The sequence below is a fragment of the Chamaea fasciata genome, unplaced genomic scaffold (genome assembly GCF_029207755.1).
Source record: "Chamaea fasciata isolate MVZ Bird 193981 ecotype frontalis unplaced genomic scaffold, bChaFas1.0.hap1 SCAF_23, whole genome shotgun sequence".
Lineage (NCBI taxonomy): Eukaryota > Metazoa > Chordata > Aves > Passeriformes > Sylviidae > Chamaea > Chamaea fasciata.
In genome coordinates this window covers 444,678-458,636 of record NW_027094108.1, presented here as the reverse complement: position 1 = coordinate 458,636, position 13,959 = coordinate 444,678, and the positions used below count along the sequence as shown (strand labels likewise).

The following is a 13,959-nucleotide window of genomic DNA, read 5'->3' as shown; positions in this document are numbered from 1 at the left end:
CCTGTTTTTCCATGTCGGGAATTAGTACAGAAAATCCTTAGAGATATAGCTTATTTTAAAAAATAATATACATGAAGCACTTTCTAGCTTTTAGTCTAGCTCATCATTTGGACTCAAAATGGGATAAAAATAGCAAGAGGGTTTGGGAGGGAAGTCATACAGAGGTGGTGAAGAATGAAAACCTCGTGTTTCTGTTAGCAGAGTGGAAAGGTGTGCTGAGTTCCTGAGCAGGGGCATAGGTGCTCTTTCCAAAGGGACCTTCCTGCGGTCGGTTGCTGCCTGTGACAAGGGGAGGCTCATTTCCCCGAGGCCCTGCTGGGGAGGGGAGAGTGTAATGATGCCTTTAGATGTGGTGGTTTAGCTGTGCTGTGTGTGATGCTGCCTCTCACTTTTTCCTTGAACCTTCTGGATTGCTGGGGTAGACCTGGGGAGCTTTCAGCTCCTCTCTTTCCTTGTCGCAGACTGAAGAGATGTCTTACAGTCCTAAAATATGCTGTAGAATGGGTGTTGCTTATAAAAATGAATCTTGCCATGCACTTTTAAGATCCAGCCGGGCTGAATTGCACCTGGAGCAGTAGAGATTCATTTTCTCTGTTTAGAAACAATTGTTTAGTGCTGACTTCCCTGTAGTGCTATGACAGCTTTTGTTTTCTGCATTCCCTCTTCTCTCTTTTAGATGAGTCTTCTCCATAACAGGCAGTAGTCTTTACGCCACACTGTTTAAAGTAGAAGTAAACGATCTTGGAAATAAAGAGAAGGTTTTTGTCTTCAAGTATTTGTTATCTACATCACTGGAGGATAATGCCAGGGAGGAGATGTTTCAGGGAGTCAGAGTTCCTCTGCAGCCCTCTCACTATTGACCTTTTACTGCACTTTTCCCCAGGACTTTCTACAGGTTCGAGGCAGTTTGGGATAGCTCCCTGCACAACTCCCTCCTCCTCAACCGAGTGACACCGTATGGAGAGAAGATCTACATGACCCTTTCTGCCTACCTGGAGGTGAGACACCAGAGCCTTCCTCTGGCTGTAAACTATTGCAGACAGGACACAGAGTGTACCCGAGAGAAACAGATTCAAAAGTGATTTCAGTCCTGAGGCCAGTAAGAGTATTTATTCAATTTCTGAGCAGGGTGGAAAAAAATACTCACAGTTAACATCTTCATGTCAAGGTATTACTGCCTTGCAACACAAGGTGGTCTTAGCTTTTTGTACCTTGTTTTATCTATCTTTGTATCTGAAAATCCACTGGAATCAGTGAACATGGCTGTGTAAGTGCTGGTGTTACAAACAGTGGCTTGGCTCTTGGCTCGGTGTGCCAGGCACTGTTGTGCCGTGTAGTAAAATCATTTCACTCATGAGATGCATCAAGAAATTGGACAGTTCTCTTTCATAGATGCACATGTGAGAGCTCTTCACTAAGGACCCAAAGAAGAACAGATTTCAAAAGCTGTCCCACTAAGGGCAGCAGTGTACCTTGGCCCAGTTGGCTGCAGCCATTCATTCCCTGCTGGTGTTCCTCTTAGCTGGACCACTGCATCCAGCCTGCTGTGATCACCAAGGATGTCTGTATGGTGTTCTACTCGCGAGACGCCAAGATCTCCCCGCCGCGGTCCCTGCGCAACCTCTTCGGCAGCAGCTACTCCAGATCCCCAGACTCGTGAGTGCACTCACACTTCTGCCATTGATGCTTTTTGTCAGGATCTGTCTTCTCTCTCAGAGGATATAGTTGAGTTTTCTTAATTCTTTTCCTTGAAACCCTGCCTACTCACACGTTCTCCAGTCTGGTTTTGAACATTCTTTCTTGCATTTATTTCAGTGAAACAATGATGACTTCTCTCTTTACTGACCCCTTTTCCAGACTGACAGAGTTGGGAAGAGGGATCCTTTTTTCAGGCTTGCACACAGATGACCTTGATCCTGACCTGGAATTTACAGCAGCATGTGCTCCCCAAGCCCAGTGCAGAGTTGGGGGGAACATGGGGGAAATGCCATTTCTGGGGACCCTGCAGTCTGTTCTGGCTGTTGAGCACAGAGTAGAATTGAGATGTAGTTCTGACTTACAGCTACACTTCACATTCTGCTTTGGGAACCACTGAGCTAAAGCTGAAGCACTTTATTTCTGAAGATAATCAATAGTGTGTGTTTGTTCCTTCTGCTTTCCTGTGAACAGCAATCGAGTAACTGGGATCTATGAGCTGAGCTTGTGCAAAATGGCAGACACAGGAAGTCCAGGTAAGCAGTGGCTGGGTGTTCCAGTGGTAAATGTGAAATACTGCAGAAGGTTTCTCGGACAGAACGGAGTAAACATTCCTGTCCTGGTCAGAAGCAGTTCTGTGTTTCGTAGGAGCAATGGAACGTTGCTATTCCATAAAATAATTACTCTGGTTCTTACTTTAGACTCAGGTCTGTGTTTACTATTGGTGAACGAGGATTCACTGGAAACTTGATGTTTTCTGACATGGGTAACTCAGGACACTGAGCACATGCACCTGAGTCTTAGGGCATGATCCATGGCTCAAAACTCACAGCTGAGACGGGGTTCTGCAGCAATAGAGCTTTTTCTTGTCTTTCGAGGATGTTGCTCATTTCTGATGCCAGCTTCCCCACTTGGAAGAAATGTAGTTCAAGGTGCAGCTGTGTATTTTTCTTCTAAGATGTAGAAACTGAAGTCCTTGTGTTGAATTAGACTGAACGGGAGTTTGCATTATATCTTGGTCAATAGAAAATATCTGAAAGGAGTAAGAAAGCTGGACCAAATCAAATATCTTTGGTTGTGTATTTGCAGGCAGTGAAATCCTTGTGTTGTGTATTTCCAGCCAAGCAGCAGAAGTGCTGCTTCTTTGCAAAGTGCTGGTTGTTTCTTAGTGACACCCCTCTGGCTATGGTTTTAACACATCCTTTTTACTGCTCAGGAATGCAGAGGAGGAGGAGGAAAGTCCTGGATACTTCTGTGGCATATGTGAGGGGAGAAGAGAACCTGGCAGGTTGGAGGCCCAGGGGTGACAGCCTCATTCTAGAGCATCAGTGGGAACTGGAGAAACTGGAGCTGCTGCATGAGGTGAGTAAAGAGATCAAAGTCAAGACTTAAATAAAATCTCCTGGCAGAGAAGATACAAAGTGTGTGGCTGGCTGCTGAGTAGAGTCTTGGCTCAGAATCTCAGTGTCTTCAACAAAGATAAATTCAATTTCCAGTGCCACTGTAAACTCTCCTCCCTGGGGAAAGTTACTGCTATGAATAGTAAAGGATTCCTGAGAATTCAGTGTCTGCAGAGCTGGCACCTTCCTGGAGCAGACGGTACTGATTTCCTTTCTCGCTAGGTGGAAAAAACGCGACATTTTCTGCTGCTTCGTGAGAAGCTTGGTGACAGCATCCCCAAGTCCCTGAGCGACTCGTTGTCTCCCAGCCTGAGCAGCGGAACCCTCAGCACCTCCACCAGCATCTCCTCCCAGATTTCCACCACGACCTTCGAGAGCGCGGTGACGCCCAGCGAGAGCAGCGGCTACGACTCGGCCGACATCGAGAGCCTGGTGGACAGGGAGAAGGAGCTGGCCACCAAGGTATGCCAGGGGCACCCGTCCTGCTGGGCTGGCAGCTGGGCTGCCCCCGGGGATTGGAGCTCGATCACCAGTGTCTCAGAGAGCCTGGTGAATGCCCAGTACTGGGAGAGCTTCACTGGCGTGTAGGTCAGTGAATACGCCGCTCTCAGCGGCCAGTGCTGCTGGGGAGGTTGGGGCTGTGCCTGTATCTCATTCCCCTGTGGCAGTGGTTCTGTGAAAACTTTCTAATTGTATCAAGTGAAGCGACCATTCCCCTCTTCTGGGATTTTTCACAGTAGTTTAGAATTTTTCTTTCATGAGCTGCCAAGTGTGTCTTGGCAAATCACCTCTCCTGTTTGAATTTCTCTGAAAATGTAAATACAAAACTCTTCTGTGTGTCTCATTTGTTTCCCCTCCCCCTTTAGTGTCTGCAGCTTCTTACTCATACCTTCAATCGGGAATTCAACCAGGTGTACAACAGCATCAGCGATTGTAAGGTGAATATTTCATGTACTATTTCGTTGTAATGCACTCAGTTTGTCGTACAGTGGCAGTATGCTTGTGGGTCACGTGGCTTCATTCATTAGCAGACTCTTAATGTCTGTCCCTACGTACACTTTCCTTCTCTGAAAGGATAAATCAACTCTTACAAATTCTGCCTGTAGGCAAAGGGAATAACACCAGGTTTCAAACCGGATGGTGTCCACTGAGGAAGTCAGAGCGTGACTAGTCAGAAGCGTAGGACATTGATAATAACAAGCTGTGTCTGCAGAAGTGCTGCTGTATTTCTGCCCCCAGATGAGTTTTGGTGGTTTGTGTAAAAATTTGCCTGCTGAGTAGGGAATGGCTGATGGAAAAGCCTTTCTGTTTTCTGAGCCTCCTGTGCTGAGAGCCATGTTCAGCCAGCAGTGAACACCAGCTCCAAGCCAACTCCTGTCCCGCTCTCCCTGTGTTTGTGCTTGCAGCTCTCGGATATTTCTCCAATTGGGCGGGACCCGTCCGTGTCCAGTTTCAGCAGTGCAACCCTCACCCCTTCATCCACCTGCCCTTCTCTGGTGGATTCCAGGTGCAATTCAGTTGATCAGAAGTAAGTGTACTATATGAAAGGGAAAACATCACTTCTCTGTGCTTCACAGATCCCTTTGCTGTTTCCTGATTTTCTTTCCTCTTTCAGGTATTTCTCTGTACAGCCCCCTTGCCTTACTCCTTCAGCCGCTCTGCACAATTCCTTTTCCCTATTTTGTTCTTTTGAAGTATTTCTTTTCCCCCTTTATGTTGGAGGAGCAATCAGATGCTTGTCATTCCAGTGACCGGTGCATCTACAGTGTGTAGAGTCCACAAGTTTTTTCAGTGGTCTGTTGAAAAGGTCTATTAATGACGACCCAGCATAAACCAGTTTGGCCGTTAATCTCTGTTTATCTTTCTCAGCTGTACCTATACAAGATATTTTTGATGAAATTGGGAATAACTGTGTAGTGAAAGATGTAATTTGTACCTTCTCAGTTCACCATCCCTGAGGGAGGAGTGCTGAGGAAGTAGAACATTTGACATCAGACAGTAGCAGGAAGTATGTCTCTGTTGTGACTACGTTTAGCAGGAGAGACAAGGTAGAAGTGTGGTGAAGCAGCTTACTAGTGGTTATTATAAGTTTCATTCCACAGATATCAAGGGAAAGTGCTGTTTAATATGATACAAAAGGATTCCAATGTCTGCAATAAATCTGGGCGGGAGGATGGATCTTCCAGCTGGCCTGTAGCTGCAGTTTAAATTCCACTGTCACATTCAGTTGCTTTGTTGCGATTTCCGTTTTTTTCTCTATTTTTTTAAAGGACACCAGAAGCAAATTCTCGTGCCTCCAGTCCCTGTCATGAGGTGGAACAGTTCCAGATAATTCCTGCAGTAGAAACTTCCTACCTTGCCAGAGCTGGAAAGAACGAGTTCCTAAACCTCGTTCCTGATATTGAGGAGATCAGACCAGGGTAAGTTTTCTATTGTTGTGGGATCGTGGCTTCCTGAGAGCCATCCCAAGGGCTTTCTGAGATTGATAGGTTCTGTTCCCATTGGAAGAAGGAAAATTACCAGCTGACAGCAGAGCTGCCGAGTCCTCTGTAAGGGATTAGGGAAGGTTGTGTTGACATTTGATCTTTGCAGTGTTTGTTCCCTGCATCTGCTTAGTGAACAGGGCTTCCAGCGACTCCGACATGATGTTTGTTACCATCAGGCCATGGCTGAAGTTCACTGAGGCAGAGATCTCTGGGGTCTTTCTTTCTGTCAGACTTTTGCACAGCTGTTGAAGCACAATTCAGCTTGTTTTAGAGGAACTTCTTTGGAACACTGTTGCAGACAAAACATATTAAGGACCAAGTGTCTTGTTTTGTAGTTAAGAGGGATACTAAGGGAAAATCTGTTTCTGTATTGATGTGGGTTTGTTCTTTCCAGCTCTGTGGTATCAAAGAAAGGATACCTCCACTTCAAGGAGCCGCTCTCCACCTCCTGGGCCAAGCACTTTGTGGTGGTTCGCCGTCCCTATGTTTTTATTTACAACAGTGACAAAGATCCTGTAGAAAGAGGAGTCATAAACTTATCCACAGCTCAGGTGGAATACAGTGAGGATCAGCAGGCCATGGTAAAGGTCAGTCTGAGAGCTGTTGCTTATTTATCCATAAAGCAAGAACATTACAAGTAGCAGTGCACCTGTAGCGTCAGGTGTGTCATCTCTGGTCTGAGGGAAATGGATCTGAGTTGTGGAGACATGGAGGATCCCGCCCACAAAGTTCCCAGTTTGTTGAGGGTTTCCTGTGGTTTTGGACACAGTGGCACCAGAGGGTGAGCCCGACTGCTGGCACACATCACACCAGCTGTTAGGAGCACGTGTTGGTACCATCACCCTGCCTGCTGGGTTTTTGCAGCTTCCTTTGTGTGGGTTTTTTGGGCTTCTGTGTTTTGTTTGTTTTAAAAACAAAACCTCACAAAACAGCACATACAAACATCCTGCAGGGAATCAAATGAACTCTACCTGCCCATCTCAACAGCTCTGTAAGCCCACACTCAGCAGTTAAGGATTTATTCTGTAGGAGATAATGACTAATAATTAGTGGAAATCACCAGTGAAACATAAATGAAAGGATGTGATGGAGCAGGTTCTCTCAGAGAGGAGATATACATCAGCCTGGGTGCTCGTAGACTTTGTGTTTTAAGTTGCCCTTCACGTTCCAGACACCCAACACGTTCGGAGTGTGCACAAAGCACCGTGGAGTCCTGCTGCAGGCCATCAATGACAAGGACATGAATGACTGGTTATACGCCTTCAATCCTCTCCTTGCTGGCACAATTCGGTAAGAGGCGCCCCGGTGCGGTCAGGGCTGCACGGGACCTGCTCAGAGCAGGGGGAGATGGGCTGGTCACAGATTTCAGCTCTGAGGAATCTGACGAGGTGTGGGAGCTGGAGGAGGGAGGAGAGTAGGCGGGAAAAGCCCCAGAAGAGTCAGAAAACAAGCCAGCCCTGTGTTTCAGGAACTGTCGGGACTGTTGTTTTGGCTTGTGCTGTTCTGAGCAGCCGTGTCCAGTTTGAACATGTGTGGGATGCCACATTTGGAGACCACAAGATGGTTTCCTTGTGTTGCCATTTTACAAATTCATAAAGCTTTGTACTTCTCTGTGCTGGACCACCGTTTTAGGTTCTTGATTATGAGCTAAAGCAGGAATTATGTTCCCTTTTTATAACTTCTCTGGCAGCCTTTCCAGTATCACAGACAGCCCCTGCTTGCTGCACAGATCTTACTTTCCCTTCAGCAAAAAACCCCCAAAGAACTCAAACTCCAAGAAGCGAAGCTGTTACTGTACAGCACCAAATAATTTCTGAACAGTGCAGCCCCTAAATGATCCCTTCTCCCATTAGAGAGGCAGAGCAGAGAAGGGAGAATTCTTTCTCATTACAGCCCTGGATACATTTCACTTTCTTCGCATATGGAGTAAAGTAGGACTGTACCAAAGGAGTAAAAAAAACCAAAATAGGTGGATAAACTTTGGGGAGGGAGGAAAAATAAACTTTGAGAATTCACCAACTGCTTTTTCACTTTTCTTTTGTACAGGTCAAAACTGGCTCGAAGACGCACGGGCCAGATGAAGTACTGAGTCCATGTAATGTTCTCATCTGTTCTCCCCACTCACCTTCCCATAGATAGTGTGACCTCTCATTTTCTCTTTGTGATTCTTGACGGTTTCTCTTGTATGTAATCCTGTGGCTTAACATCCCCCACCTTCCCCACTCCTTCAGCACATTTTCTAGGTGTTCTAACCCTACCTTGTTTCTTTTCACCTGTACCAGCATTGTACTAGTAGCATGTGGCCAAACAAAAAGAGAAAGAAAAAAAAAATCAAAAAATCAAGTGATTATGCACGACTCTAAAAAGAAAAAAAAAAATTCCTGTAACAATTGTTTTCTCATTTCAGCTGACCTTTTGGTGTCTGTCCCACTGTCCACTGTCTGTCTAGACTGCTACAGGGTTTTCATTCAATTTGTGACTTGGCAGTGGTCATTGGTTCCCTCAGGGCAAAGTTCCAATGCCAGGGAAAGATAAATTGTTTAGTGGAGACATTACCCAGCCAGGAACTGCGATCGCTCCTCAGGCTTTCTGGATCCAGCCTCTATGTGAGACTCCGTTGAAAGCTGATATTGGACAAATCTATCTGGACAGACTGGATTTTGGACTCTGTGCAAGTTTATGAGTTTCCAGAGTCCAGCAGGATAAGGCATGAGCTAGAAGAATTAGGGAACAAACCAGGAGGGACTGGCTAGAACAATCTGCCTTTAAACGCTTGCTGCAGGGGTTGCAGGTGAACAGTGCTTGGGTCTGACGCTTTCCCAGAAGAGTTTCCATCAACACTCACTCCTCAGCCTCTGAACTGAGCAGAGCAGACTGTGCTGGTATGAGGGGAAATAGACCACAGACTGAAGCATGAGGTGAACTCCCCGGAATTTCAGATGCTCAAGCCGTGTGTTTGACAGGTGGAGAGTGTTAAATGGAAATGACAGTGCAGTTGGTCCCTGGCTCACCATGGAGGGCAGACCCCTCTTCCTGCTTTCAGTCCTGAGTTCTGCGTTCTTCCCGGTCCTGCAGGAGCAGTTCTCCCCTCTCTGGGAAGAGGTTAGGGCTCCCGTGGCCGTGTCAGGGTAGCAGCTCTGCAGCGTTGTTCCCGAGGGCCTGTTGGTGCATCCCTCACCTGTCAGGCTCCCATGTCGCCCCACCTGTCCATGGGAGCATCCGAGGTCTGTGGAGCACTTCCCAGGCCCCGCGCCTGCAGTGCTCCAGTGGGCGGCAGGACACTTCAATTCCTTTTGAAATAACTGTGAGTGTCTCCTAATTTCCCTGCTGCAGTTTTCATCAGCTAAACCCCACTGTATTCAGAGTTAATCCTTCCTGGGGAGTAGAGCAAGTGGATTCTGGTCCTGGTCAGTGGAATGTCGTAACTGGCCTCTTGGACATCAGCTGGGTGGTGTCAGTTCTTGACCTGCACTGTAAGTTCTTGTGGCCAAAGCCTTGGTCCTTGCCCAGGAAAGAAGAGCAGAATGGATTTCCTTGCGGGGAAGGGAGCTCCTCTCTCTCAGTCAGGTGTCGGGGAGGCTGGGGATGTGCGTGTGTCCTTCCCTGCTGTCCCCGGGGCGCTGGTCGGGCTGGCTGTGATCCTGGGCACAGTGAAGGGATTTCATCTGGAGGCTGCAGCCTCTCGAGGCGGAGGCGAGAGGGTTTGTGCCCCTCCTGCAGTCGGCTCATCGGGCCCAGTCCAGCTGGGGAAGCTCGTTTGTGTTCGGGTCGCCATCAGCCGCTCGCGCCGTGCCTGGAGCGCGTGTGGGACGAGTCTCTGGAGAAAGGTCTTTGCTTAGTGGGCTTTCAAGGGTCAGTGCAGTGCACCGTGACACCTCCTAACAGCCTGCAAGGCAAAGGCGCAGGGGGATGGAGGCTGACACTTGCTACGACTTATCTTTACATATCCCGAGGTAGTTCTCAAGCTAAATCATGTGCTCATGCCGTCTCCGTGGTCCTCAGATTTATTTCAGAACTGGAAGCCAGAGTGAGGGAGCATCCTGGGGACCCAGGAACATTATAGGAATGGGGGTTTTGGGTTTTTTTTGTTTGGTTGGTTTCTTTTTTCCTTCTGTTTTTGTCTCGTTTGCCTGTGTGTGACTCTTAATACAGTGATGATATTCCTTTGTTACGCAATGATGACAAAGCACTTCCAGTGTGTGGATTAAACTGCTTGTCCTGCGGGAGGGCTCCTCACACTGCAGCTAAGCTGACCTCAAGGATCAGGTTAATTCCAAGCATTAAGTTATTGCCGCCATCACCACTGTCTATGACAGTGGAACCTGTTTGAGGAGGCGGGGTGATTGAGGTGGTGGTAGGTTGTGACACACTGAGAGCATTTTAACTTTATCTGTTTCTGTTTCTTTTTTTTTTAACTAGAAGAAAACTAGTTTTCTAAGTCTTTGCTTTGGATAAGCCAGAGAATGAACCAAGTGGATTTAGACATTGCACAAAATCACGGTTAAGGGATCTTCCTTTAAAAGCAGGAAGAGACAGATGCTTATTTTATACAGAGCTTGAAGTGTTACACTTGTTGCATAAATGTCACTCTTCTGTCTTAAAACTCCAAGCAGCTTCTGGTGACTTGAGGTCTGAGTGGATAATGGATCATCAGAAGAGCAAAAGTCTGGTTTTAAGCATCAGCATCTCTTAAAGCTGCATAACCCGTGACAAACTAGGTCCTTGTTGTGTGGATTTCCAGTGGGCATTACTGTCTTCAGGTCTGACATAAAGGCAGACAAAGTTTTTCTGCAATTACCGAAGCCTGCTTGGAGACATTTAGGTTTCCCTACTTAAAACTGGACTGAAACCAGTCCAAGTTTTCTTTAAAAAGGTAACAAACCAAACAAATAATTTAAAAAGTGAATTTCCATTCACTTCAAAGCTTAGCCCAACATGTTAGAAATTAATTTTGGAAACAGAATGAGGAAGGAAAAATAGGCGAAGTTGCCTTCTCCTGGCGCGCCATTCTTGGCCGCCTGCTGAGTGTGTGTGCAGTGCCAGAGTCAGGCAGCTCTGGGGACTCGGCCTCGGTGCGTGAGGCATCCTGTGGGCCTGCCAGCCCGTGAGGACACGCACTAGCAGGGAGCTTGGCGGGCTTTCCCTGCGGAGGGCGAGTGGCAAACTGTGCTGTAGTTGGGATTTTATGTTCCTCGCCAAAAGGAAGCAGGAAACTCCTTTTTGTCCATTGAAAATTACGTTGGATCTTCCTGGGTATTTTAAAATTAAGCTGAACGTCCTTTACTGTGTTTTAGAAATGCACTTTAAGTACCTTTTTAGAGAAGATTCCTGTATTCTGGGAATGCAGAAGAGAAGGGAGTGCTATTTCCAGAGATTATGATTTCCAGACTGCCAAGAGAAGGTTTTTTTGGTCAGTGTCTCTATTACTGATTACACTGTCTTTATTCCTGATTAGCATGGTATTTCAAAGCAAAGACTTTACTTTTTGCTGCTTGTTATCTAATTTACAGGGATTTAATTTTATGTAACGTATTGTATATTTATACATCTGTAATTAATTGCGCATTAGATAGGGAAGAGGATTAGCTTTGGTCTAACACCCAGTGGTACCAAACTGCCCGTGCACGAGCATCTGCCTGTCCCCCTGCACGCCTGAGCCGGCGGTCGCTGGTGCTGTGGCGGGCGTTTTGCCGACGGGCAGCTCTTGGCCTGCGCCTGGAGGAGGGAGGCTCCTGCTGCTGCTCGGGGGGTTTGCTGGCTGGCCCCACCGGCGGGTCTGACCTGTGCGTTGCATCGCTCCGTTGTAGTTACTAACCCAGTCTGTGGTCTGGCTGTAGTGTCTGTAGCAGGATGTATTAACTTCGTGCTTCCTTGTTTCAAAACATCAGCTGTTCAAGAGCAGGACTGACTTTTGTTCAGAAGGCCATTTATGTGTTCTGTGTATCTGAAATCAAAACTAGTCCAACACTAACCAGATGGTTGTGTCCAATGTTATTGGGAACAGGATTTAAATTGCTGGGATCAGCTGTGTATTCAGAAAACTGGTGTGGAGCTCCTAAGTCTTCAATTCTTAGTGTTGCCAAGTGAATGGGCTGCCCCTGAGCAGTGCTGGATTTACCTCCTGCTTGCCTGGAAACCAGGGACTGGAAGCAGAGGGAGTCCTGAGTGATCAGCACTTGCCAGGATCAGGTCTGAATTTTCCACTTTGCTTGTTCATACTTCATGTGCAGGTGGGTATGGCTCCCGAATTTGGACGTTAGACATGCTGTTCACTGGAGTACATCCCTTGGAATTGCGGTCCCCATGTCCCTGTTAATCTCTCTGTACACAAGGTATACAAGGTAAATGCTGTATAAGTGGCCTTCTTGAACAAATCTCTTTGCAAACTGATTTCATCCCAGCGAAGGAGTGTATCAGCAACACTGTACATTAATTTCAGGTTTTCATTTTCTTATTTTATTTTGTAAATATATCTGATATTTGGAGCTTGAGTATACAAAATGTAAATATAGTTCATGTATTTGTACTAATTCTGATCCATTTGCTGTATAGCCTTAGGTGTGCAATGCAGATATCTAACTGTGTATGGTAACCTTGCACCACTGAATTGTTAGTGAACGAGGTGAAACAATAAAGGTACAACCAGTGCATTAGCAGATAGAATGTGTGCTCCTGTCATTTTGATTTAATTACTTTTATCTTATGTTGATTATTTGTTTTTAAAACGCGTTCTGAACAAGCCGATGCTTTCCTGAAAAGAAATTAATCTCAACTGCTCTTGAGAAAGAAGGGGAAGGGAGGCCCTGCTTGGCCTCATCCTTTCCCCTCTGGTATGCTGCACAGCATTTCTAAATACTTTTTGGATGCTTTCGAGTGATTATTTTGCTTGAAGAATGAATTAGGCTTAGTCACAGTGCTGCCGGTACTGAACTCGTGTATCTGGGGGCGACAGTTGGAAATGAGAGGAAAGGGGTGAGATCAAACCATCAAAACACAACAGCAAGGTGGGAACTCGGTGAACAAAGATGTGTCAGGGGATCCCCGTGAATCATTCCTGACTTGGTCTGAAGGTGCAACGTTCTCTGGAGCTTTTAAAAGCCACGGACAGGACATCCCCAAAGCATGTGAGTCCCACCAAAACAGGTCAGAAGCCTCTTAGAACTTCAAACCAGCTGCCTGGTGACTAAGTACCTTTACCAGGCTGCTGGCCTCCTCTGCTCTGTATCTGACAAGCTGTTTGTTGTCTTTGCTGCTGCGCTGATGCCCTGGTTGTTCTCCAGTCATGCACTTGAGTAACTTCTTCTGGCGGCTGCTTTGACAGGTTAATACCTCGTGGAACCACTCTGTCACTGCTTCCTGATCCATTCGCTCCTGGTGCCCAAAATTAAGGTGAACCAGAAACTTGATGGGCCAGATGCTGCCGGTCATCTTGTTTAGAAAATAATTTATCTAGAATGTAATGGAAACTACGGTCTCGAGAAGGGTGTGTGCGTTGCCCGTACATCGGAGGTAGGAAGTGGCTTTGTCCTCCTGAGATGGCCTCAATGCTGACACGGGGACAGCTTTGTCAGGTTTTGCCGGGGCACGCAAACAGGTAGCGGTGATACCCGAGGGGCTGACTGCCGCCTGGGACGCTGTTCAGCGGCAGAATCGAAAACAAATAATAATAATTGGAGAGAAATGACGAACTGCGCGGTTCCCGGCGGTCCTAGGGGTGCGTATCGCTGGGAACAGGCACAGCCGGCGGCCCGGGGCAGCTGCGCGGCTCCTCCGCGGGCGGGCGCGCCTCCCGGAGCTGCTGGGCCTGGAGCCCGGCGGGGAAGGGCCGGAGCCCGGCGGGGAAGGGCCGGAGCCCGGCGGGGAAGGGCCGGAGCCCGGCGGGGAAGGGCCGGAGCCCGGCGGGGAAGGGCCGGAGCCCGGCGGGGAAGGGCCGGAGCCCGGCGGGGAAGGGCCGGTGCCCGGCGGGGAAGGGCCGGAGCCCGGCGGGGAAGGGCCGGAGCCCGGCGGGGAAGGGCGGGAGCCCGGCGGGGAAGGGCCGGTGCCCGGCGGGGAAGGGCCGGAGCCCGGCGGGGAAGGGCCGGTGCCCGGCGGGGAAGGGCCGGAGCCCGGCGGGGAAGGGCCGGTGCCCGGCGGGGAAGGGCCGGTGCCCGGCGGGGAAGGGCGGGAGCCCGGCGGGGAAGGGCCGGAGCCCGGCGGGGAAGGGCCGGAGCCCGGCGGGGAAGGGCCGGTGACCGGCGGGGAAGGGTCGGAGCCCGGCGGGGAAGGGCCGGTGACCGGCGGGGAAGGGTCGGAGCCCGGCGGGGAAGGGCCGGTGACCGGCGGGGAAGGGCCGGAGCCCGGCGGGGAAGGGTCGGAGCCCGGCGGGGAAGGGTCGGAGC

At 48.5% G+C, this 13,959-nt stretch overlaps 1 protein-coding gene across 17 annotated transcripts in view; it reads left to right on the top strand.

Annotated features, from left to right (window-relative positions):
* Positions 1-12,244, top strand: part of KIF1B (kinesin family member 1B) — a 78,965-nt gene extending 66,721 nt beyond the window's left edge. For all 17 annotated transcript variants that reach the window (XM_066203164.1, XM_066203159.1, XM_066203168.1 and 14 more), the window contains 11 exons: positions 884-998; positions 1,523-1,656; positions 2,170-2,231; positions 2,912-3,057; positions 3,318-3,557; positions 3,962-4,033; positions 4,502-4,623; positions 5,366-5,515; positions 5,976-6,168; positions 6,753-6,871; positions 7,628-12,244. In XM_066203164.1, the coding sequence (XP_066059261.1) occupies positions 884-998; positions 1,523-1,656; positions 2,170-2,231; positions 2,912-3,057; positions 3,318-3,557; positions 3,962-4,033; positions 4,502-4,623; positions 5,366-5,515; positions 5,976-6,168; positions 6,753-6,871; positions 7,628-7,670 (1,396 nt within the window). In that variant the 3' untranslated portion in view covers positions 7,671-12,244. The remainder of the gene's footprint in view (positions 1-883; positions 999-1,522; positions 1,657-2,169; positions 2,232-2,911; positions 3,058-3,317; positions 3,558-3,961; positions 4,034-4,501; positions 4,624-5,365; positions 5,516-5,975; positions 6,169-6,752; positions 6,872-7,627) is intronic.
* The last annotated feature ends 1,715 nt before the right edge of the window (positions 12,245-13,959 follow it).